General features: G+C 39.6%; 1 protein-coding gene and 1 pseudogene across 1 annotated transcript in view; one reads left to right on the top strand and one right to left on the bottom strand.

The window, feature by feature from the left end:
- Positions 1 to 8,626: 8,626 nt before the first annotated feature.
- LOC119558713 lies at positions 8,627 to 9,162 on the bottom strand (annotated as a pseudogene).
- Positions 9,163 to 20,441: 11,279 nt separating this feature from the next.
- Positions 20,442 to 24,086, top strand: part of LOC119558711 — a 33,966-nt gene continuing 30,321 nt past the window's right edge. Inside the window, 1 exon segment of the mRNA XM_037872055.1 lies at positions 20,442 to 20,745. Within this exon segment, the coding sequence (XP_037727983.1) occupies positions 20,505 to 20,745 (241 nt within the window). The 5' untranslated portion in view covers positions 20,442 to 20,504.

The following is a 24,086-nucleotide window of genomic DNA, read 5'->3' as shown; positions in this document are numbered from 1 at the left end:
TATATGCTATAGCCGAAGGCATCTGGCACACGTCTGTGTTGGCTGGAAGTCGTTTACCTTGCAATTTATGCCCTCACGTATAAATAGAATTTGATTTTGCTTAAGCATCGCATATATTTTACCTCTGCCGGTGATTTAATGTCTGGCGACATAATCTGCCATTTGGCACTCGCTTCCCTGCCATCACGTACCTCGGTTTTCCATCCTTATCGCCGTGTCTTTAAGCCGCGTGCAAATCCGAATCCATTTTCAGGGTATTCTGTATTATGTGAGGTGGGGAGTTGGAGGTGGGGGTCCTGGGTAAACAAAGAAAAATACACACAACAGGGGTATGCAGTATCCACAGTATCCACGAGTACTTGGCAGCAGCAGAAAACAATTATGTCGGAATAACACGGGTATATTGTATTTTTGTTCTTTCAAATTCCGTTCTGGCAGTCTGCTGTTGTGTTTTTCGAAGCCGAATCTGATTAAAGCGAAATTAATCCCCAGGGGCCTTCAAACTATTGCATTATTTCCCTTCGGAATTCTGATGAAAAATGAAAAGGCAATGGATATGGCTCGCTTTTCAGTGGGTCTGAAACAACTGATTTGGATTTTCTAGTGTTAATTATGGTAGTTATAGTTTGTCTAACGTAAAAGCTTTAAATAAAATTGAAAAAATTTCAACAAGCTTTTCAATTAAAAAAGTAAGGAACCTTTTCAAATTCAATATAAAAGTTAGAAAGTTTCTGTTGATTTGTGATAAAAAAAATTAAAAATATAACTATGACTCCATTAATATCTTATGAAATCCAAAATAACATTTAAAGTAAAAGTTGTAGGTAACTGTCCTTCCAACATTTTTAATATAAAGGAAAATAAATAATAATATTATTAAAAGTATTTTCATTTATCCTAATAAAAATAACAAAAAAATGTCACCCTTACCGTAATCAATTCCTTTGATTCAAAAAACATCTAGACGCTTTCAATTATTTATCGCAGCATTAAAAATACAGTACAAAAGCAGACAGACAAACAAATAAATAAATAAACACTTCCGAACTAAGCCGAGGAGAACCTCCGGTTGTGTCCACAAATGGAAGCTAATGAAGGAAGCATTTTACTGCCCCGGAGAAAACAAGAGCTGCCTTCCACAGAAGTGCGACTGCTTTTGCTGACTGCCTTTGCAATTTTTATTTTCATAAATTCTCAAAGCATGTTTGCCAGCTCATAAAAACGCAGCGCACACAGCACCTCATCCGCAGCCTTAGCGACACCACCCGCTTCTCTACATTTTCCACGTTTTTCCACTTGGAGGAAAAGCCGAGAAAGGAAAGCCAAGCCCAAGTGGCTCATAATCTGAGCAATTTGCTAGCGTTTTATGTGATTTTTGTAGCTAGTATTAGTGGCTGTAAAGAACACACACCCCAGATGAGCTCGGCATTGGGTGTGTGTTTGCCTCTCAAAGTGAGTTTTCTGCATCATTTGTATGCAAATTGGCAGCATCTTTCTGGGATCACACACACTGGATCCTACTGATGCATGTGCAGGCTTTGCTTTCGCATCGAGTCGAAATTATAATCAATCTTCTTTGTCTACTGTGTATTTATCAGCATCTGATCAAAATCAATTACAGTCCATATTATATTATTTGGAGGCGATGCCAGCAGACGGACCCTTGCTTCCCTTTCTTCCCGTTGATTGGCAACCAGCCAGTCAGCCAGGCAGCCAGAAAAAATTATCCAATTTAAAAGTCAAATGTATTTTTTCGTATTCCTTGCACGGTGCTTTTTGTTTGTTGCTGTGTGCTTTTTTTTATTTTATTTTTTTTTACGCCATTGCCGACACATAATGTGAATTACCTAACAAAGGTGGCCCTGCTGATGAGTTGACGACGGCGAAAAAAAGCTGAAGGTGACGGGCCGCCATTTCCATTTCAGCCTCTTGGATTACCCTTTCCAGAAAGTATGATACCTTTTATCAAGACATTCGAAGAAATGTTGAATTCAGCTTTATAAAAGAACTTAAATGATTTATCCATCTTTGATATATAAATATGGTTTAAAGACATAGGACATCATGATGAAAGGCATTAAAATATGTTTAATACACCCAACAAGTGATTTACACTGATTTGTCTCAAACAATAGTGTTTTCTGTATGCTTAATTAAAGCTTTAATTAACACTTTTTGATACAAAAACGTTTTAAAAGAATTCCTATTTCAAAACATTTTTATGTGGGAATTTACCTTTTAGAATGTGATAAGTTACAATTGGTTAAAGTAGCATTATTAAAGTCTCTTATTTTAAAGCAATTTTTGCACAGCTTCTTAAAGTTTTTTTTTTACATATATCTTCAGATTGATATTGTTTATTTAATGACTAAGTGCATTTCTAAGAAAATATAGTTTCTAGAGTATTACCACTTCGCAGAGCTGCATTTACCTGCCTTACCTGAATCTTCTTTTTGACGGGTTCTGTTTCCGCTTCCGTTTCTTTTGCTATTTTGGCAAAAGACATTTCATTCTTTCTTTGGCAACGACAGAAAAATTACCCGAATTTCATTTAACGCTCCAACTTTGTCACCGGCAGCAACAAGGACACTCATGCAAAGCAAATGCGTTGAGTTTGTTAATGTGTTTGCATAAATTTGCCCGTGAGGAAAAGAGGGAAAAACTGAGACTAGGATGTGTTTGGGGCCTGAGTGAATGGTTATGGGAAAGCAGCGCAAAAAAAACACACATTTCAAGGGTTTTGTTTTGGGTGTAACACACAGAAAGAAAAACGCATGCAGTATTAAACCTTTACCACAACTTTTACTTTTTAAAGTAATTTAGACTGTTAAGTTTTATTAAAGAAACCTTTAACAGCAAAGACAAAGATATAACCAATATCATCATATGATGACACTAAAAATATTAAAATGATTGTGGAATTTGTAATTGATAAATTATTGTCAAGTTCCTTAACTATACAATTCTTGGTTTTTATAATTTTTAAAAACTGTGTCGTAAAATAAAATATTTTAAGGAGATAAAATATATAAAGTTTTAAAGAGATTCTAGACTATAAAGTTTCATTGAAGAAAGTTAACAAAGCTTGAAGGGCCATAAAAACCTATTATATTATTATTAACCCCTTTACTTGTATGATGTTTGTTCTCTCTGTAGAATAGAAAACCTTGCCTTCTGAACTGGACAATCCAATTGCTTTAAAGTTGGCTGGGCAAAGGACTGGCCGTGGGCATTAATCAGACTAAGCACACTCCTACTCCCAGTTCAGTGGCAGATGCAATTGCTCTTCGCTGGAAATTGGATTGTTAGTTTTGAAACATTCTGTAGGGGTCAGAGGTCGCAGGATGGGCTACCTGCATCAGCAGCCACTCACCTGTGACGAAAGGTGGCTGCCGGAAAAAGAGAAAGTTGCGCCGTCAACGGGTTCACATCTGCCCGCATGCTGAGTTGAATTTTGGGTGGTCTGGTAGGGTGTCATGGGTTAAGTGCATGAGAGTGTCACCGTTAACCCCCCGCTGTCCGCTCGTTTGTCGTAATGCATTAGCCCTGTCTGTGGATTCACCGACCCACCAAAGCCCGGAACCGGATCAAACTTTGGCCTTCTCTCCTCCAGAGACAACATTCCAATTGTCCGACAGCAAAAGCCCCTGGCAAAAAAGAGCCCGATTTAGATGTCCTCTTCTGGTTGGGGACCCCTTTGACTTGATGTGGCCTTTATGAATAATAGATAGTAGCACCCTCACGCCCAGGAATGTCAATTGTTTATTTATAGTCCGATTCGATTGGTACCCACCACACCCAAACCGTGACTCTTGCATATACAAAATTCATGAACTTTGACATTGCAACTGTGAGCAGCGAAAATAAAATTCGCAAACTGTGTTTATGCGAGGATAAAGTTGGAAACATAAACATATTGAAAACAGATGTAGGATTATATGTGAAATCAATTTTTTCACATCCGGTTTTAAGTAGATCTATTTCTTTACTTTCTGCTGCTATAACTCTAACTTAAACCGTCTGTTAGCTTATAGTTTTCACTATAAGATTTCATTAGACAATAATAATAATTTATTTTTTAAATTCATAATAAACTTTAGCCTTAATCCAACTATGGTTTTATACAAATCGTTATACCTTTAAATATAACGGATGTTAAAGGAATGATAACACTTTGCCAAGTTATAATAAAATGTTCTTTAAATTGATTGTTCTATTTAACATATTTAAAATTATTTAAGCAAATTAGTTTCTTATAAAAAGAAAGTAATAACAATAAAACAAAAGCAAATAGATTTGGTTAATGTGCTTCCCCTTCATCTTAAATAGGCCTGTTTAAAATCGGCAAGTGCCTTTGCAAATTTAGGGATTTGACTGAATCTTAAGTTAACATACCTACACCACCGTTTCCAGCACTGAATAAATCTAAACTAAAGCCTTAAAGTATCCCATAAAGTGCAACCTAATCTGCACTAATCATACATAGTGCCGCATGATCCCGAGCTGAAAAGTGAGAGTCACACCTCCATGTGGCTGGAGTGTCAATTACTCTGGCTGCCGTAGCCATTATATCCTTAAACCACCCCAAAGCCACCCCACTTTCTCCACTTTCTTCCCATCCAATCCTCTACATCCATTGTGCCACTGTGTTGGTTGTTTGTCTGTTGATGTTTGGTCTCGCTTGGAGAAATTTTTATGGCTCATAAAATTCGAAATTAGAACTGGTGCTGCTTGTCTCTGAGATATATAGTATACGTGTACCATATACTATATATTTCTGTGTGCCTTTTGTGCGGCGTATAAAATGTTTATGCTTTGCTCATCGTTGAGAAATCTGGTCCAGCCAAGTGGATTTTCTTTTCAGAATTAGTATTACATTTAAATGGCATATAATTTGTTAGCGCCATAATATTTATGCGAGCTGTGGCCGTACACTTTTATTTATGTTCACTTGGCTGCCTCGGTTCCCCAAATCCCCAGAATCCTCTACCCCGAAAGCTCCCCCGTAATCCCCCAGCTGACAATCAAAGCGCACTTCTTTGGCATCGCGTTTAATTTGCGTGCTGGAAGGCACTTGCCTGCCACAATGCAGCGGTGCCACGCGGCGTATGCGCAATTTTCGCCTTCCCCCACTCAACGACCCTTGGGGAAACAATTATTTATTTGTGTTTGTTTTACCGCTGCCCAGATGCGGAAATTTTTAATTGCCGACTTAAAGCGAATTTGAGAGTATGACTTTTTGTTCTGGCCCCAGATGCTTTCGCAGCTAAGATCCCGGTCCGGCAGCCCGATTACGCTAACTTGCCTTCTCTGAATTTGGCAAAAAAAAATGTAAGCGCGACCTTCATTCTTGTTCAAGGCAACAGTACGCAACACAAAAATGAACATAATTCAAAGAAAACATTTTGCTTACTTTCAGAAGCGTGTACGCTTACGCAGCAAAGGGCATAAAGAAATTGGAATCGTTAGGAGGGGAAATAATGAAAAGCCAGGCCAAATAGTGGGAAAAAAATCGTATCCCAGGAGAATATCTGGGATTTTTAATAAGGTTTTGCCGCGCACACTAAAAAAAAATATCGGTATACTATTAACTAGAATTTTAAATCTCCTGGTTGTTAGTAAGTGTTAAAAAATCAAAAATATAAAAACAAAGAATTCTGGGAAATACAAAATTACTATTGTCGTAAATCCTTAAAATTGAATTTCCCTGCTAGCGACCTAAGCAAATGATGATGAGAGTGTTCAAGTAGATTTAAAAAATATATTTTTCGATTAATTCAAATTAATTTTGTTTTCAATTAAAATTTGTTTTGTTGTTAAATGTTGAAATTCAATCGATTGGAAAGATTGTAACAAACTTAAGGCGGTATATCTTCTTATATTTGGAAAATTCGTTGCAATTGTTGCAATTTCAGGGAAAATACCTATCCTTTTATTAGCTTATAAACAATATTATATTTGGGGGATATACTAAGAAAATATGTTATTTAAATGCTTGCTGTTTTCCATTTTTTATATTTATTTCATTTTTTATATTGATTGTTTTATAAGCTGTTGCTTGAGTTATGAGCTGAATCGATTATTTTTATAAATTCTATAATAAGAAATTATTGAAGTATTACCCAATTACCATCTCACGATTTTTTCTTTGGTGTCATTTGCAAACTCATCCACCGTGTCCATCATTGTTCATTTTTCTTTCTCCGCAATCCTGACTTTCGGGGGCTAATCATTCGATTTTCTCTTTTCCGTTTCAGCGTTTCGCCGAAAATTAGAGCGTAAGGCGAGCGAGTGGGTGGAAGGGGCAAAATGGGCGCCCTCCGCCAGACCATCCGCCCGAGCCAGCGGATGCCGTGCACCACGGTGCGGATGCGTGATGTTCGCGCCCCGGCCTTTGACAACTGAAAATGCCAAAAGGTAGCAAAGCAGCAGCAGCAGCAGCAATCCCCGTCCCTGCCAATCGATAACCGCAGCACACAAAGTGCTGATCAGCCAATCAAGGCGAGTAACTAAGCGATATAGGGGTATATATAGTCAAAGAGTCCCCCGAAAAAAAAGAGGAGCAAAAAAGTGAGAACCCCGAGCCCCAGGATGCGGATGTGGATGTGGATGCCGCAGGCTGTGCAGCTGCTGTTTGTGATGGGCTTGTGGGTGATGCAAGGTCAGGCGCAGTTGGAATCCATGGGACAGACAGCCGTAGCAGCGGGATCGGGAACTGCAACTGGATCCCCATCCCTAACCCCATCCATTCCATCGCGGAACCGCATCAAGGCGGAAGCGGATGCCCTGATGACGGGCGACAGCTTCAACATTCGCCACGGGCGCTCTCGTTCGCATTTCCTCCACTCGAACAGCAGTGGTGGGAGTGGTGGTAGCGGTGGTATACCCACCACCCGGCTCCTCCTGGTCCCACCGCCCACCAGTTGCCCGGGGCGGGGGCACCTCCCCTGCTCCCGTCACGCATAAAATCCGCAAATTGCACAAGAAGAAAATCAACGAGAGCATTCGCAAGAGTGTGGACAAAAGTCTGGGCCTCCTTCATCCCGCCAAGAACCATCGCAGTCTGGCCGAGGCCGAGCATCTGCAGGGTCGTCCTGCCACCGAGGACACCGAGGACACGGCACTCAGCGAGGTCATGCAGCTGGCGGATGAGATTGAGCTGGAGAGTTCATTCGCCACGGTGGCCCCAACAGGTGATCCGGATATCGTTGTCAAGCAGGCGCGCCAATTTGTGCGTGATGAGGCCAATTACGAGAGGGAGCAGGAGGATGAACCTCTAGGGGAGGAAGAGGAGGAGGAGGAGGAAGAGGAGGAGGAGGAGGAGCTGCCTGTATCCACCACCACAAAACCCAAAATGACCAGAACCCGCCTTCTCCCAGTGAATGGCACTTCGGGGCGGGGGGATAGGATGCGCAGTGACTCCTCCTCGGAATCGGATTACGAAAGTAATGCCCTGGAGGAGGAACAAGAGGAGGAGGAGGAGGTTCAGCCATTTGGCAAGCCGCAGACCAACGAAAGCCTCGGCACCACTGAGTGGATGGATGAGGGTGGTCAGCGAGGAGGCAGGGAGCCCGAGGCGGAGGCCCGGTCCCAGGTAGCCAGCATGGAGGTCAAGCAGATTAGCTTCGATGGCTCCGACTCCGATTCCGACTCCGAATCCAGCCTGCTGGACACCTCCGAGGTCACGATGGACGATGGCTATCCGCCGGATGTGCAGATCGATGACAAGACCAAGCAGCTGGTCATTGGCGATGTGGAGGGCGTGGAGGAGACGGATGAGAACATGGAGTCCAGCCAGATAACCGCCGATGTGATCAACGCCCGGGACAGCAAGATCGATCTGGTGTCCAAGTTTTGCAGTACATCGAGCAGCAGCACCTGATGGGCTCCAATTGCGTGGCTGGTACCTCCCTCAATCTCGGCGAGGGCGTGGTCGATAGGTATGCCCAGGACAGATTCCGCGTGGAGGCCGAGGTGGCCGTCAATCGAGCAACATCTGACCAGGTGAGTGAACGCCTGGACAAAGTTTTCCGACCTCTGCCCACATCATATTATTCACATGCCAAACTTTTCCAATCGAAAGTTTTTCGGCCAGACGGTTTGGCACAAATGCAAGTGGAACGGAGATGGAAATGGATTCGCAACGAAATGTGTACAGTTTTGATAGGGAAATAGCATTACTTATCTGAAGGTCATTCAGGTGTCAATCAAATGGTCAACATCAACTACCAAATTCTAGAATAAGTAGGCGCTTATATATATATTCTTGAATTTTATTTAGCATTGGGAAACAAATCTTATGGAGACTTTTACTTTAATTAATAAAGTTTTAAAAAACTTGTTAATATTATGCAACAAATATTTTACATTAATATTTAAAGACTTGAAAACTCTGGATTATTCAGAATACATTAGGGTATTCCTAGCATATGCAAATATGCCAAAAAATTATCAACAAAACCATAGGAAGATTGAATCAAAAAAGCTTCTTTATGAGAAAACGCTATCTACAAAATACCATTATCTTAGTATAAATAAATAATCAGCTATTGAAGGCTCCTAAAAGGCACTTCGGAGTAATCCTTCTGTAAGAAAAAACACTTCCTGTTGTAATTCTTATCCCCGAAATATTTATTAAGCCAGTCACTCCGAATTTATAAATCGCCATACTCGGTTATCTCATCCTCCTCCGGAACTTCGGTCCCCGCGGGCCGTAAATCCTCTTCCGAGGGCGAAAAATCGTTGGCAATGTGAAAGGTCTGGCGAATCTCCTCCGCCGTGTGGCCCTTTATCATATTGGCCACCGTCATGCAGGCGGCATTAAGGAGATTCCTGATATCCAAGTAGTTGGCCGCCAGGATGAGCTCGAAGAGAGTGCCCTGATCCATGGCCAGGAACTCGGCATCCCAGGCACTGATATCCACCATTGGCCGGGACGCCTCCCCTCAGCTTCCTCCTCATTATCGCCCTTATGGTGCTTGGCCCAATGAGAACCTTTTTCAGAATCGTCGAATTCACATTGGGCAGCGGAATAAGTGGGTCATTCTCCGCCTCCAGTGCACAATCCTCCAGCAGGGTTTTAATGGTGCTCGAACATTTCGCAGTCTCGGAATCGGTGTCGAAAATTTCGCCATCGGAGGACTGCAACTTGATGACTGGCATGGTTTTCCCCCTCTGGAAGGGCGCCCTTTTGGAATTATACAATACAACTTTTACACGAAATGGGAAAGTGCCAACGTGACAGTTAAGAATTTAAATCAAACAGAATTGTGATGAGTGCAGTGAAGAGAACATGGAGTTGTTGAGTAACATGGATGTGCCATTAATGAACGTCCTTGTAGAAGAGATACTAGTATTCATAGTTAGGAATTATTTAAATGACTCAATATGAACACATAATATTAACAAATCGCATATGTACAAAGCATTTTATTTAATATATTCACAATGAAGAAATACAGATTATATTTAACATTTGGAGGAATAGACATTTTAATCAGCAGATAATTTATTGCCAGAAATATAATATTTTTCGTACTCTAAAAAAATGTAATTTAAATCACCAATAATTTATTGCCACTAGAATCATTATACATTCCGTTTTAAAAAAAATATATATCACATAGAAGGAATACAAGAATAAATTAACATTTGGAGGAATATACATTTTAATCCGCTGATAATTTATTCCCTCCAGAAATAAAATATTTTTCGTGCTTTAAAAAATATACAATCTTAATCTTAATTTATTATTATTATAATCAACAAATAATTTATTGCCATAATTAATAGAATATTTTCCTCATTCAAAAATAAACATTTTAATTGGCAGATACACATATATAAATTTTAGTTTCAGTCTCTTTAGATTCGTATAAAAACCAAAAAAAAGCTTAGGAGTCCGGATTAGCTGAGCTTTTCCATTTCCCATTTCCAATTTCCCAGCCACCATCGCTCATCGGTCGGCGTTCACGTTTCAGTAGTTATTCGCCAATTTCTGCTCATCCAGATTGGCAAGTGGCCTTTGTCAACAGCAAGCATAATGTGCTTTTCTTGTTGCGGTTGCTCTCGGCGCTTGTTGGGCCATAGTTGGCAGAACTACCTCCGGTTTCCCCAGATTTTCCCTACACTTTTCCTTCGATTTTCCCCCGCCCTGTCCATCTGCTTGGCTGCGTGCATTTTTTTTTGATAAAAGTTCAATTACTTAGCGGAGCAGGCGTGCCGGGCAAAAAGTTTGCGGCATTCTTGTGGCCAAAAGGACATTGATTTACCTGAGCGACCAAAGCGATGGCAATTCATTTGGGTTCTCATTTTTTTCTATGGTTTTCTCCAGCTGTCCAAACCGAGCCAGCTGATATGTGCTTTGTTTTCTCGAGTCCATTCCGCTCTATCATCGATTTGGCAGTATATCTTGTACGAGTATCTGTATCTGGATAACCGCCCGAGTGACAATCCGTAGGACAAGGACATCAGGCAGCCCTGCTTCTGCTCCTGCTCACAAGTTTGGCCAACATTTTTTGAGCTCTGCTTTTCTTTTGCTACCCAGCAGCCAGGCACAATAAACACAAAGTTTCATCAGATTTCGCATATGTGGGTCTAGGGATCCAAGTCCAAAGTCCAAGTCCAAAGTCCTGCTTTCCAATGTCGAAATGCCCTTGCCTGCATACACGCATCCTATGTGTCAATGCCGATGGGGATGTTGGACATTAGACCTGGAATTTATGTCCTTCTGTTTTTCCTCACTGCCTTTGGCGTGTCTTGGGTTTTATGGCCAATGGCAATAGAAAAATCAAGAAAAACTTAGCTCTTTTTTTGTGAAAACAAATAGAAAAACTTGGGTGTGGTTGACTTCGTGCAACAGGCCATTGGATATTGTCCGCAGGATGTGATTTAGTCGTTGCTCGCCGAATTCCAATGACATAATTTTCCAGCAAAAGATAACAACTTTTCGAAGACAGGAAATCAAAGCCATTTGTTCACCGAAAAACTCATTTGTTAAAAGCTACAGACAATCGATGACACACTCAAAAAAGTATTCGCCATAAATTTTAGAAAAAAAAATAAGTGAATTTAGGATGAATATATTGCTTTTCGATTTTAGTGGTGTGGTGCACTTTGAATTCTTTCCATCCGGCCAAAGTGTTAATAAGGATTATAATTTTTTATATATATTATATTATGTAATTCGTCTAAAAGACTAGACGTGGTTTTTGTACCACGAAAAAAAAGAAGAAGGCTATACTGGAAAGGGACTACTTGGCATGTTTCGAGGATAGGAAAATAGTTGGCATAAGGTTTTTTTTTTCGGGAGGGGATTACTTTAAAGGGGAAAATTATTTTTTTATAAAGAGCAGTAGTAAGGAATTTATTTAATTTTAGTCAATGCGACTTTTGTTTTAGAATTTAAAAAAAATAATAATTTTGTACGTAGTTAATTTTACTTTATTTAAAAAAAAATTATTTTGGAGTAGATATCCTTTTGTGATTAATAGAATAAAAAACGTGTTTCCAAATTTTCTAAAATACAGCTCGAATAATTTTTGAGTATACTAAGAATCCAAATAAAATACCGCCTGTCAATAAAGGCGCAAATAAACAATTAAACCAGGCGTCGAGCAGCTTGGCAAATTAAGTGACAGAGGGCCAAAAGACGGGGAAAACCCGGAGGGAAAATGGGGAGTGCGGAAATTGGGAAAGCGGACAATGGGTGTAACTTGGCCTGGGGAGCAATAAAATGTCAAAGCTTCGAATGTCAATAAATTAAATTGCGCCACCAAGGATCTGGCTCGGGATCAACATTATTGCATTTAGTGTCATATGCCAGACATTTGTTTTCATTATTGGTTCAACGGGGGAATGTTTCCACTGGGACCCCGATGATTTATCCAGTTCGACTTGCCCCATAAATTTGATGGCCGATACTGTCCAAGTTCCTGGTTCATAATTTCAAAAATGGCGACGGCTAATCAGGACCTGTTTAATCAGTTTTGCTTGTGTTAACATAATCAAGGCTAGTAGGAAAACTTTTGCTTGGGCGGGAAAAAGGAAATTACGATGGGGGTGTTGAGCCCGAGGTTCCGTGCCACACAGATAGATACTAATTGAAGTTATTGTTTTGTGATACATTGTTATCGCCCTGCCAGCGAAGGATCCTTCCGGTTTTCTTGTACCCACTCGCTTTTTGTGTTTTTGTGTGTTTGGGCATTTCCCGTTTACTTTGTTTCGCAAACAAAAACAAGAATAACATTTAAGGACAGGCAGCTTGAAGGTGAGTGCAGGGGGGGAAGGCTAAATGGCAGTCAGGAAAAACAATATCAATTCAAGTTGAAATTACGAGCTTCAATTGTTTTCTTGCCTTGGCCACTTTTCGTTAGTTTCCGTTCACGCCGCCAAGTGAAGACGGCAACAGAAGGGAAATGGTAGGAAAACTCCAGCTGAAAGGCACACAGGGCACAAAAGCAAAAGTGTGGCAACATGGCGGATGGAATCGGAAAACTTTTAAGTACTTAAATGTGTTGTCGTCGAGCGGGGAAAATGTGAAGGTGAGAAGGTGAGCGAGAGTTGTGAGTGAAAAGCCAAGGACCTGCTGGCTTGGCTTGTCCTGAAAATTGAGTTTCCGGTGTTGCTGTTCTCTGCCATCTCAACTCTTTTTTTTTTTTTGCTTTGACTTCAAGTGCATATCTCTCTCTTATTTGCCAGGCAATGATTTTGTTATTTTTCAGCGGAAGTTCGGCGATAAACTTGGCAAATAATTTATTGCCTCGCCGTCGCTTGTTTCAATTCGCAATGCCTTTTGGAATTCGAGTGGCGTTTGCGTTCAGTTCATACAACAAATCGAAATTGAAATCTGCATAAGCGATGCAGTTTCCAATTGCCAGCGGCAATAAAACGCGACAGCATCAAGGACATCCACATCCACACCCCAGGCCACCACCCCAAAACCCTTTTATAGCCAAAGTAGGATCCTGTTCCGTCCCCATCGCCGCGTCATTGTCAACATCCTTCAAAAGTTCTCCAAACGGAAGCAAACAAATATCTATGCAAGTCAATGTTCAGGAAACAGTCTCGCACTGATGAAAAATAAAGAGAAACCCCTTTGAAAACTACAGGCTTTAAAAAGGTTTTTACATGAAATCCTGAAAAGGTCTTTAATAATATTAGTTAAAACATCGGTTAAAATACAATCTGATAACATCTTTTGATAGCAAAATATTTATATTGAAACTCTGAAAAGATTTTCTTTTAATTCCCAATAAATTTAAGATATTTAAAAAATTTTCAAGATTTTAAAAATAGATGATATGAATTCAATGTTTCAGGGTCTTTTAAAAGTACAAAGAAAAACATGTTCAGGTCAGATTTCTGTGTTAATAATTTCTCACTAGGGCTTAGATTTTACGATTTTAATTGTTCGTGAACTTCGGAAATCTGATATTTTTAAAGGACTTCAATTTATTTAATTTTTAAAATATTTAAGGACTTCAAAAATATATATTTTTCAGTACAAAAAGGATTTATAACCTCATAAAATATCCATTTATCATTTTTCTTCAAACTGAAATTAAGAACGATCAAACCAACTTTTTTCTGTGCACAAAACGAGGTCACCGAATGCAATTTTTCACTTGATTTCTCGCAGTGTTTATGGCTTCGGGACTTTGTGCCGCTTGATTTACTCGACTCTGCTTTCGCCCAGCGGGCGGTGCTAATAACGGTGCCTCCTGCCACGCCCTTTCGACCTGCCACGCCCACGAGCCTGTGCTCCCGCTATTTTTATTGTTAGCCACTGCAGAATGCAGTTGTCTAGCCCCGAAATGGAAATTGTTTTCATTTTGCGCAAAACAATCCTAATGTGGATTTTTACGTTCTCCGCCCGCCTGGAAAGCCGCAAAAGCTAGAGCAACTGCGAATGCAACTGACGCGGACATGCATGCCTTTGTAGGCCACCGGCGGCTTTTGGCCCCGTCCTGATCCTGGGGGCCCCGAAAAGGTGGAGGCTTACTTGGAACCCCTGCACCAGGGCACCACTTCGCAGCGGCCCTTTTTCCAGATGGTTTATTTCAGCACACACATCTGCTCTTGACTCTTGCACCGACGAATGCCGCCCTTGTCGGCAGCCTGGTGGCGATGTTGGATGCAAAAGGTTCGGGTTCTGGTTCTGAATCTGAATTTCATTCTGTACCTGGCTAGAGAGATTCCTCTTTTTTGACTTATTTTAGCAAGCTACAGCTTAACTTATATAACAGGAAACCACCTCTCTATGATATCATAATTAATTTATATTTATTAATACGAAATATAATACATAGGAAAGGTTTTTTTTTAAAACAAGTAGGTTTTTCTAGAAGGAATTCATATTTTCCCAATGCAGGAACATTTTGTTTTTAATTTGTACTAAAATAGTTTAAAAATTTATAACAATTCTAAGCATATGCTTTTAAATAAACATTCTCTAACATGTAAAATAATAAATAGGTATTGTATAAAAAAAAACCATAAAGAAAGAACTTGTTTAGCAAGAAAACATAAGATGTGAACTATGAATTACGTTAGGATACGAGGAAGACTATCTTAAAGATTGAAGAAAGAAAATAGAAACAGCATTAATGTTATTAAAAAACATTTTTAATCAATTAATATTCAAATGATCAAATTATGGAAACTAATATATTTAAAGATACTTTTATAAGAAATACATTAATATTACTATTTAATATGGCGTTCTCAGCTTGCAAATTGCATACATTTTAAAACACTTATGTGCATACGCTGTGTTTTTACTCCAAATAATCTGTTGGTTAATTATTCTGATAGTGCAAATATTATACTATTTTCTCAGTTTTCCAAAGAGACCGTATTTTGGCAAATATTTAATAAAGAAAATTAGTTTCTCTGCCTTATAATCAATTTAAGTTTGGGAAGAGCCAAACATTGGCAAAAGTTCAAAGTTTGTCTAATTGATATATAGAGCTGTACAAAGTTCGGTCGCTAAACGCCAGTTCAGCTCAATTTAGTCGTGTTTGCAGAACCGCAAAGCGATTCAACTTATTTTATAACGTCTGTGAATGCTTTTGGATGGTTACCCTCTTTCGGGGGCCTTACGAACTGCAAACTAAACGACTGCATCGCTTTGCCGCGCTTTGTGCAACACATGTTGCCATAACTTAACAGCTTAACAAACTTGTCGAGTATCCCCCGAAAACAAGTCCTTCGCCTCGGTCGCTTTCAAGTGGCTGGCCCACTCGGCGTATGCGTAACGTTTAAGCCGCAGCAGCCACAAAGCTCTTTCTCCTTTTTTTTTGAGTTTATTTTTGCGCAATAAAAACATTTGGATCGTAGGAACCAGAACTCAGAACTTGGTGCCCAAAAGCCCAGACAAAGTTTGTCTTTGCAAGCAGTCGAAAGGCGCGAGCTCTCGACTCATTATGCTTGGCGGCAGGAAATCAAAAAGGGAAACTTTTCGGCCAAAATGTTTGCCAACTTTACTGGCGCGCCTGCAATAATAATAATCATCGGGCTGGCAAAGTGCGTTGAAAAGAAGTTACCAAGTTGAAAGCAATTAATGGACTAAATCAAAAAGCATTTTTTGAACAATGGGAAAAAGTGCAGGGTGGTCTGGTGGTCCTGTGGCCAGCATAAACATGTCAAAAACAAGTGCCTGGGGCTCAATTAGCCGCCAGCCAGCGGAGCGGAGGCCAGGCAGCCAAACTGGGCCAACATGGGGCAACTTTTAATTAATTGAACTCCTTTTCCTGCTTCCTAATTGAGCACACATATTGCCACGTAGCAGGAGTTTCCCAGTGATTTCCCACTCATCTGAACTTTCATCTTTGGGGTCTAATGTCAAATTGGGTAACAAAATTGCCTGCCAAATTAGCCATACATTTTGGATAGGCAACCTCGGCAACCTTTTTAATTTTGTTAGCATTAAGATAATTAAGTAGGCTTTTAGTTGGTTTTTATTTTTTAATTGTATTTCAAAAAGTTTTTTAAGACCTCCCATTTTGGATACACAAGTTTTTTCTTTAAATTTACAGGATTTCCTTTAATTACCTTTCTCGTTTTAATATGTTAAACTTTTTATAATGTTTACTTTTAGTAGGTATTGTGTATCTAAAGTTTCCAAGTTCAAGCTTTAAATTTACACCAAATAAATACATTTTGTTCCATAAATATACAATTTGTAAGCTTCTCCCAAACATTTAAAAACTTTGTTTGCCGAAGTCAATTAGCATATTTATCTTATATATATGCTAATATACATATGTATGGTTTGTTATGCCTTTCCTCACTGTTTGATCTTTTAATTACAAAACTAAAAAAAAGTATTTCAAAAAGATTCCCCATCTATGATATTTTGCATATTCATGTGTTCTTCCTTTGAGTTAATATAAAATAAATGATTTCCCTTTAAGATATAATTTCCCAGTCCTCTTCCAAGAATTACAAAACATAATTCGCAGAAGTCAATTAGCAGGGAATCATATCTAAATATATATATTATCAGTTCTGCCTTTGCCTCACCGTTTGATCATTTAATTATGGCCTAATTAAAATTGGCAAAAAGCCTTGACCGTTATGGGTCATTAAAAGCGCACCCGGCAAACAAATAAAGGGCGCCCAACTTCAGACAAAAGGGACGCTATCGTCTGAGGGTTCCGGGAAAGGCACCTCACCATCATCATCATCATCTTGGCCATTCAGTCATTCAGTCAGTCGGCCTTTCTAAGGAGTGTGTTGAAGTGTCCTGGCTTTGAATAATTAAACCGGAGCATTTCGCTTTCAATTAAGATGTCGACACGCAGTCAGAGTCGCAAAAGCAACGGGTGCTCGAGGCCTCTGGCCAAAGGACACGGCCAACCCGAAGGACTCTTGAGGACTTTTCGGTGCGTTCGCATGTCCTGAGAGTCCTCCGCAGATTCGTGTTCCCCCCTCTTCCGCCAGGTGCCTAAATTTACAAATTTTATTTCATTTTCCCTGCATAATTAATTTTATTTGTTCACACTCTGTTCTAAAAGCATTTAATTTCCTTGTTTATGGCTGGCCAATTAAATATTTGTTCGGTTAGCGTGCTGTTTTGCATTATTTTCAAAATCAATAGGGACCTTGGCAGCGACTTTATTGCAAATATGAGCTAGGGAGAGGCGGAAAAGCGGCGGGAAAACCCCCAGCGAAATGGCCTTGTCAAGTCAAATAACAAAAAAAGCGGCTTAAGTGCCGGCAGGCAGCTTTCCTCCTTATTCCTCAACATTTTCAAGGCGCCTCAAGTTTCTAATACGCGTTTTATTCGGCTGACTGGCATCATGTGCTAAACAAATAAGCGAAACAGCCATCTCTCAGGTCCCTTTGGAGATTTCTCAAGTCCCGGTAGTTGGGGATTTTGACAAAGCAGCGGATATAAATTGTAATGCTGTCTGCTGTGAGAAGAAAAGAAAAACTTTTTAGCCTGGTCCAGTGATGGGCCAACATATTTTTTTAATTAAACGTCAGGGAGATCCACAGCTCAACTTTCCGATGCAGTTGCGTAATTACAGCACAGGTGGGCATCATCAAACGAAAAAGTAGAGCGAAATTCCCAAGCAACCGCATCATAGGGGGTTCCCATGGAGGTCGGAAGCCTTTAAGCGGGGCTTTAAACCTCCGACTCAGTAAACCCCTTTCCCTGCTGCCCCAAAAACACAGCACACAGACAAAGGCCAAAAAGGGAGGGAACACTTTCGAGTACTTAGTGAGTTACTTACTCCTGGATCTCTCGTCCTGGATGCACCTCCATCTGCAGCTTGTTTTGCCCTTGTTTTCACCTCTTTCCTAGCACTCAAGTGCTGAAAAGTGTTTTTAGCACACTTTAGGACACAGTCTCAGGGGGCAGCGGGGGCGGAGGAGCAGAAAAGCCGGAAAACCGGCAACACTGCAACTGTAAGCGTCCCAAACTATATAAGCACACCAGCAGTTCAAGTTGTCTGCGGAGAATGTTAATTGGGGAACGAGGTCTCGTCGGATTGCACGGTAAACAATTTTATTACGGAAGAGGAAACGATTTTGCAAGAAATGTATAGGGAAAAAAACCATATTTTAAATATATTTTCAGATTATAAAAAAAAAAACAAATGAAAAACCTTGAAAAGAAATCATTTTTAGGGGAATGCATTTTTTAAATTATGAAAAAATTCCCATGTTTCATAAGTTCAGGGAAATACTTTTTACAGTATGTAAGAGAGATACACAAAATATTTCAAACGTGATTTATTTATGTTGTAGTACAATATTAAGAAAGAAACATTAGTTCCTAGAAATACAAATATTTATTAAATAAATATGAAGTTAAATGAAGTTTGAATGTACAAAACAAGTACTTGGATTGCCTTAAACGGTTTTCAGGACCTAAAAAACAGTTTACAATTGAGAGACTATACACACAAAAATATAATTAAATCTCTAAGGCCGAAATACCTCTTCTATAAGTCCGAATGCAGTGCTGAGAGTGAGATATTTGCACTCATCATTGGCCATGTGCCGAAAAAAAAAGTTTGTGTGGCCCATAAATAATGGGGGGCTGGTGGAAAAAAGCTGTCAACTCCATGTCGAGCTCCCAGCTAAGTCAGCATTATCACCAGCGAACAATGTCGGCGGCGTCATCATCATTAGGCGACTTTTGAGCCCCCGAAACGGCCTTGGACACTCGCATGGATTTGGATTGGGCCAGTGGGTGGTGCCAGTGGGTGGGGGGGGATGGTTTTAGCTGGGGACTGACAAAATGCCTTTGACATTTACAAATGAGGCCCGCCAGCGAATTAATGAGCCACGCCCAATTAGCGAGTGTGTCACATGAGGGAGTCGCAAGATCCAGAGTCTTTCACCCGAAACCGGCTTCTGTTGCTCCTGGCTAATGTATTGGAAAATGGAATTGAAGTCGATGCTGCTACATTTTTTCTGGGCACCCCCCTCCCTTTTTTTACCCTCTTTACTGTAGTCCCCAGCAATTTAATTAATATTACGCAGACAGTAAAGAGGTGGTAATTTCACCCCCATCACCCTAAGCAAAAATCTTCAATGTAATTTTCTCGTTTACCCATTTTCGAGGTAGTCCGATGAGATGGGAGATGGGGGTACGGAGGATACGACGGCATCCTGTGCCGGGGCCTCAGACAATGGAAAGCCAGGAGCGCACTTGAGCACAGTTTGAGGCGACTTGAATGCGCCGCGCCTATAAGTATGCACTTGTAACGGCCAGGGGGCCATAGAACACCCACTATCCGCCCCTCCTGGGGTTGTAAAAATAAAAACGACAGACCAACAAAAATGAAAGGAAGCCAATTCTTAGAGGGACTTCCCCTGCCCGGTCCACTGGGCCACTTTCGGTGCTCTGCCCGAGCTGCAACAAAACTTATTATATTATTCATGCCCTGCCACCCAAAAGGGTTGCCCCGCATTTTGGGTTAAGACGGGCTACGTGCCTGCATTACTTCTAAATAAATCGTTTAACGGCCTCTTGCGATTATTTAAGATTATTTAAGGGGTTTCTTAAGAAACCAAAAAATTACGCATAACTTAAATAAAGCAAATAAGAATATTCAAAATAAGATTTTATGCATATTAAGACAGGCCAAGATAAAGACTTAGATTCAAATATATTTAATAATTGTGGTAGATTTAAAAACGAGCTAAAAATAATTTCTAATTCATAAAAGAAGATTTATAATAAAATTGAATGCATATTAAAGCAGCGCAAGGTAAAAACTTGAAATCAAATATGCACATCTAAAATTGTGGTAGATTTATAAAAACTAAATATATGTTCGAATTTGTAATATACTTCTTTTTGTTTGGGAATAAAAGAGTAGAAAATGTTATAGGAGCTTTTTAAACCAGGGATCAAAAATATCTGATTTGAAATCTAAAAACTTTACCCTATCCATAATAAGCAGCCAGTTTAGTAAATAATTTTATTATCATAAAGAAAAAGAAGAAGAAACAGATGTGTAACATGTATCCCTTAGTTTAATTCTTGAGATATTTAAAATGTACTCACAATTAATGTCTCCTACGGACTTTTCAAGCTTATTAAAGTGTCGGAATGATTTCTGATTGATTCTATTTGAAAAGTTTATTTTTTAGATATTTTATAAAAGTATTTTCTAACAGATATATTTGACACTTTAAGCAAAAGACTTTTTAGTAACAGTTCTGTCTGACCGAGATATTTCATTTTCAAAGCGATAACTTTTACATCATTTTTACATCTCTAATATATTTTGAAACAATATAATCTATGTTCGATTTGATAGTAAGAGTGTAGGAGTTTCGCTACTTGAGATTCCCTCTCTTGTCATGCATTTTGAATGCAATTTCCTGGCCAGGCCAGGGCCATAAATTAAATTTTTTCCGCTGGCCTGCAACTAATATCCGCTGTATGGCCTGCTTGTGTTGTCTCCGGCAGAATCTTCAAGACCACCGGCCGTTCCGTCCAGGAGGATGTCAACCTGCTCCACGCCTCCGTGCTGTCCATGGTGGAGTTCGACGATGATATATTCGCGGCCGGAAATTGCTTCGATTGGAATGAGCATCCCGCCCAGCCGGGACTCTTCTGTCCCTTTGCCTACCGCCTGCCGCCTCCAAATCTCGGAGCGGTCTTCGCCAAGGATCTGGCCATGGAGTACCACTATCTGGGCAACACCTCCGAGTGGTTCTTCCTGGCCCGCAAGAATGCCGAGAAGGTGATAGCCCGCAACGAGCAGTATCTCAAGTGTAAGTATTGTCCCTGATTTATTCGCCAGCCTTATTTATGGCACCCCGATAGCGAAGAGCCGCTCATATACATATACATCTATATATACACATTGAATACTTTTATTTTTTGGGCTATTTAATCTGCGACTTCATTAGTCACCGCCCCAATTGCGTATATTTCACCCAGTTTTATCATGACCGAAAATGTCGACTGGCAGCGCAACAATTAAGCAATAATAAATAAGGAAAATAGGATCCCGAGTTGCCTTTAACGTGGAAACGCCACTTTAAATGGAAATTACCCACCTTGCCAATTTAGCAGTTCCGTTCGTAATTAGCCCGATTCCGTCTGCTCCGGCGAGCACCTAATCCATTCTCACGGCCTTCTGCTCGACTGTCCGGCGTATTTGACAGTGATGCGTGTAAGCTAATTTTATGCAAGACCCGCCACGAAGCTTCCTGTCATAGTCCATAGTCAGGGTATTAGGATTTGCTACTCGGCTGTCAGAACTTTCTACTTACACACGGAACAAAATTCTTTCAGAAGTCCATTGCCTTTGATTTTAGGGGGGCCAGGGACTAAATAAATAATGGACTTAAAGATGTGCCTCCCTTAGATTTTTAAGGAAAATTTGGTTTATGTTTAAATCTTTAAGGCACATCTTTAAGTCCCTGCTTAGTCCTTAGTTCCCAAAATATTCCTAAAATATTTTATATATTAAATATTTATATATTATATACTTATATATTATATATTTGTATATTATATATTTATATATTAATATTATATATTAAGGCAATGAACTTAAATTATCCTTTTTTGTCCCAGTGCACTCCCAGCTTTCCCCTTAAATTTCTAAATATTTAAGGCGTTGCGTTGGCAAATTGCGTCAAATGAATTTTAATGATGTTGGCCTGTCCCATCCTCACACTTGTCCGCCAGTTTGCATAACTTTCACCGCCCCATTCCCCAGAAGGCAGAGCAAATGCACTTGACACGACCGTGCCGCAACATTTCAAAATAATTTGCAAATTAAAGGTTACGGTTACGCCACGTCGCATCACCCCCCGCATTCCACCCCTCCCCCGGCACATCACGAATTTCCCATGTTTTCCCATTTTCCGGCTTGCGTGTGCAGCGGTGGCATGCAAATTATTTGTTTGCTTGCCTACAACTAATACTAAATGCCGTGGTTGTACCCGTACATGGGCTTTTCGGTATTTCCCTGGTATGTGCACTGAGAGAAATGATCGTTACCTTACAGGAGAGCAAGGGCTCTGTATTCTAGAGACCCTTTCTGAATATCATTTCAATTATTTTAAAACAAAACAAACAAATTTTTGTAGATCCACTTACAACTCAAATATTGAAAGGAATAACAAAAATTAATTTTTTAAGTTTTAGTTTAACGTGAGGATGAGAAAATGGTCCCATGTTTATCCCTTTTTTAACTTCTATAAAATATTTAAAGTCAATTTTTTTGTGATGCTTAAAAGCAGGTTCATATATGTTTATGTTTTCAACATCTATAAAATATTTTTCTCCTTTGTAAAATTGTAACTAAACTGTAACTAAAACTAAAACTTCAGAGCGTTGAATACAAAAAGTCCTCTTGTTATATTAGTTATATTTTTAATCTTATAAGAAATTGCGTAATAAGTAATATATTAAAATTACAATTATGGTCTGTCATATCTTAATAATTTAACACAACCATAGATAGCATAAATATACTTACCTATTTAAACAAATAAATTATATTCACGTATAAATCTGGGTACTAACCACCCAGTTCGTTTGCGTATCCTAGAGATTTTAAGTCATATGATAAATCATTCCATAGCCTCATAGGGCTTATTTTCATCTTCTTAAAAGTACAAATATCCCCATTGCAGAATGACTGAATTTAAATTGCAACTTTTATACTTACTTAATCAATCAAGGAAGGTTTATGTTTGAACAACACTGAAGGGAAACTTTACCCTATGTATTACTTTCCAATTTGGCCAGACCACTTTGCATATATATTTTCCTCCGTGTGACCACTTCCATTCCTTCATCCGCATCCGGGCCTGAAAACCGGACTTGGCCGCAGGCTCTAGGCCCTCAAATTGCATGGGCGAAATTGCATGAGATGCCGTTGAAAAATGTGTGTGTGTGTTACGTATACGCCGTGTGTTCGATTGTTGCCTGTGACTTTGGCTGTGACACTGCCATGTCCCTCTGTGGCTGAGGGAAAACAAATGGAATCGAAAACAAACATTCTGCAAAGCGGGTGGGAAATTTGGGGGCGGGCTTTTCCACTAGCCCATGCATACTAATAGCGTTTTGGCCCGGCCAAAAGCTGATTGCAGGCTGCCAGCCAACTATTTGCCATAGATAGAAGTCCGTTCCTCATTCGTTTGTTTGCAAATTGAAAAGACGGAAAGAAAAAGGAATGGGAAAAACCGAGCCTGCCAAATTATATTTGTAGCTCTAACAATAAACGAAAGCGGTTCCGTTTCGACATCGAGTCATTTATCTAGCGCGGAAAGTTGTGTAAGCCCCGGCAAACTATGATTTATGGGGTGCTGAAACTACTGCCGCATAGTTGCCTTTCGATTTATGCACACTTTTGCCTATTTGCACCCGCCTTTAAAGTTTTCCCTCTAAAAAGTTTCGCACCGAAAACTTTCTTAACCACTCGCAAATCACTTTAATGCGGCTTTATTTAATTTACTCTTTAATTTTTTTTAAAGGACATTTCATTGGTGAAACATTTTTTTTTCACACCACATCCAATTTGCGGCCAATTCATGCGCTATTAATTTGATTATATGTTTGCGGTGCACAATGCAAATGTTGCTCCTTTTTATGTGCCACCGAAAAAAGGCAATTCGCGAAGTGATTACCTTTTCATTGCATAATTAATAATATTTTTTGCCAATCGGCAGGCGACTGGCGCCCCACCGAATTGCGCAATCAATACGAATCGAGTGCTTTTAATAGCCTTTTCAGCAGCATTGCATTCACTTTATTGGTTGTTATATTCCGAAAATTATTGATAATGCCAATTTAAGTGCACTCAATACTATAATTTAGCCTAATTGCTCATGGTTTAGAGACTCTAATGTTTAAAAGGGCTCATGAAGTCATCCATAAATGTGGTATGATAGTAAATATTTGATTTCCGTTTTACTAAAATGAATTTCACTTTGATCAATATTTGAATGTGTTGCAATATTTTGATGAATATTTTTCCTTTCCTGTAATATTTATGAGTCATCTAAAAATGCACTAACGATTTTATATATTTTATTTGCGTTTACTTTATCAAAATTTTAACGTTTCTAAAGGCATTATTTATTTAAGCGAATAT

The sequence above is a fragment of the Drosophila subpulchrella genome, unplaced genomic scaffold (assembly GCF_014743375.2).
Source record: "Drosophila subpulchrella strain 33 F10 #4 breed RU33 unplaced genomic scaffold, RU_Dsub_v1.1 Primary Assembly Seq13, whole genome shotgun sequence".
NCBI classification, from domain to species: domain Eukaryota; kingdom Metazoa; phylum Arthropoda; class Insecta; order Diptera; family Drosophilidae; genus Drosophila; species Drosophila subpulchrella.
Note: the sequence above shows the minus strand (reverse complement) of the source record. Positions and strands in the feature narration are given on the sequence as shown.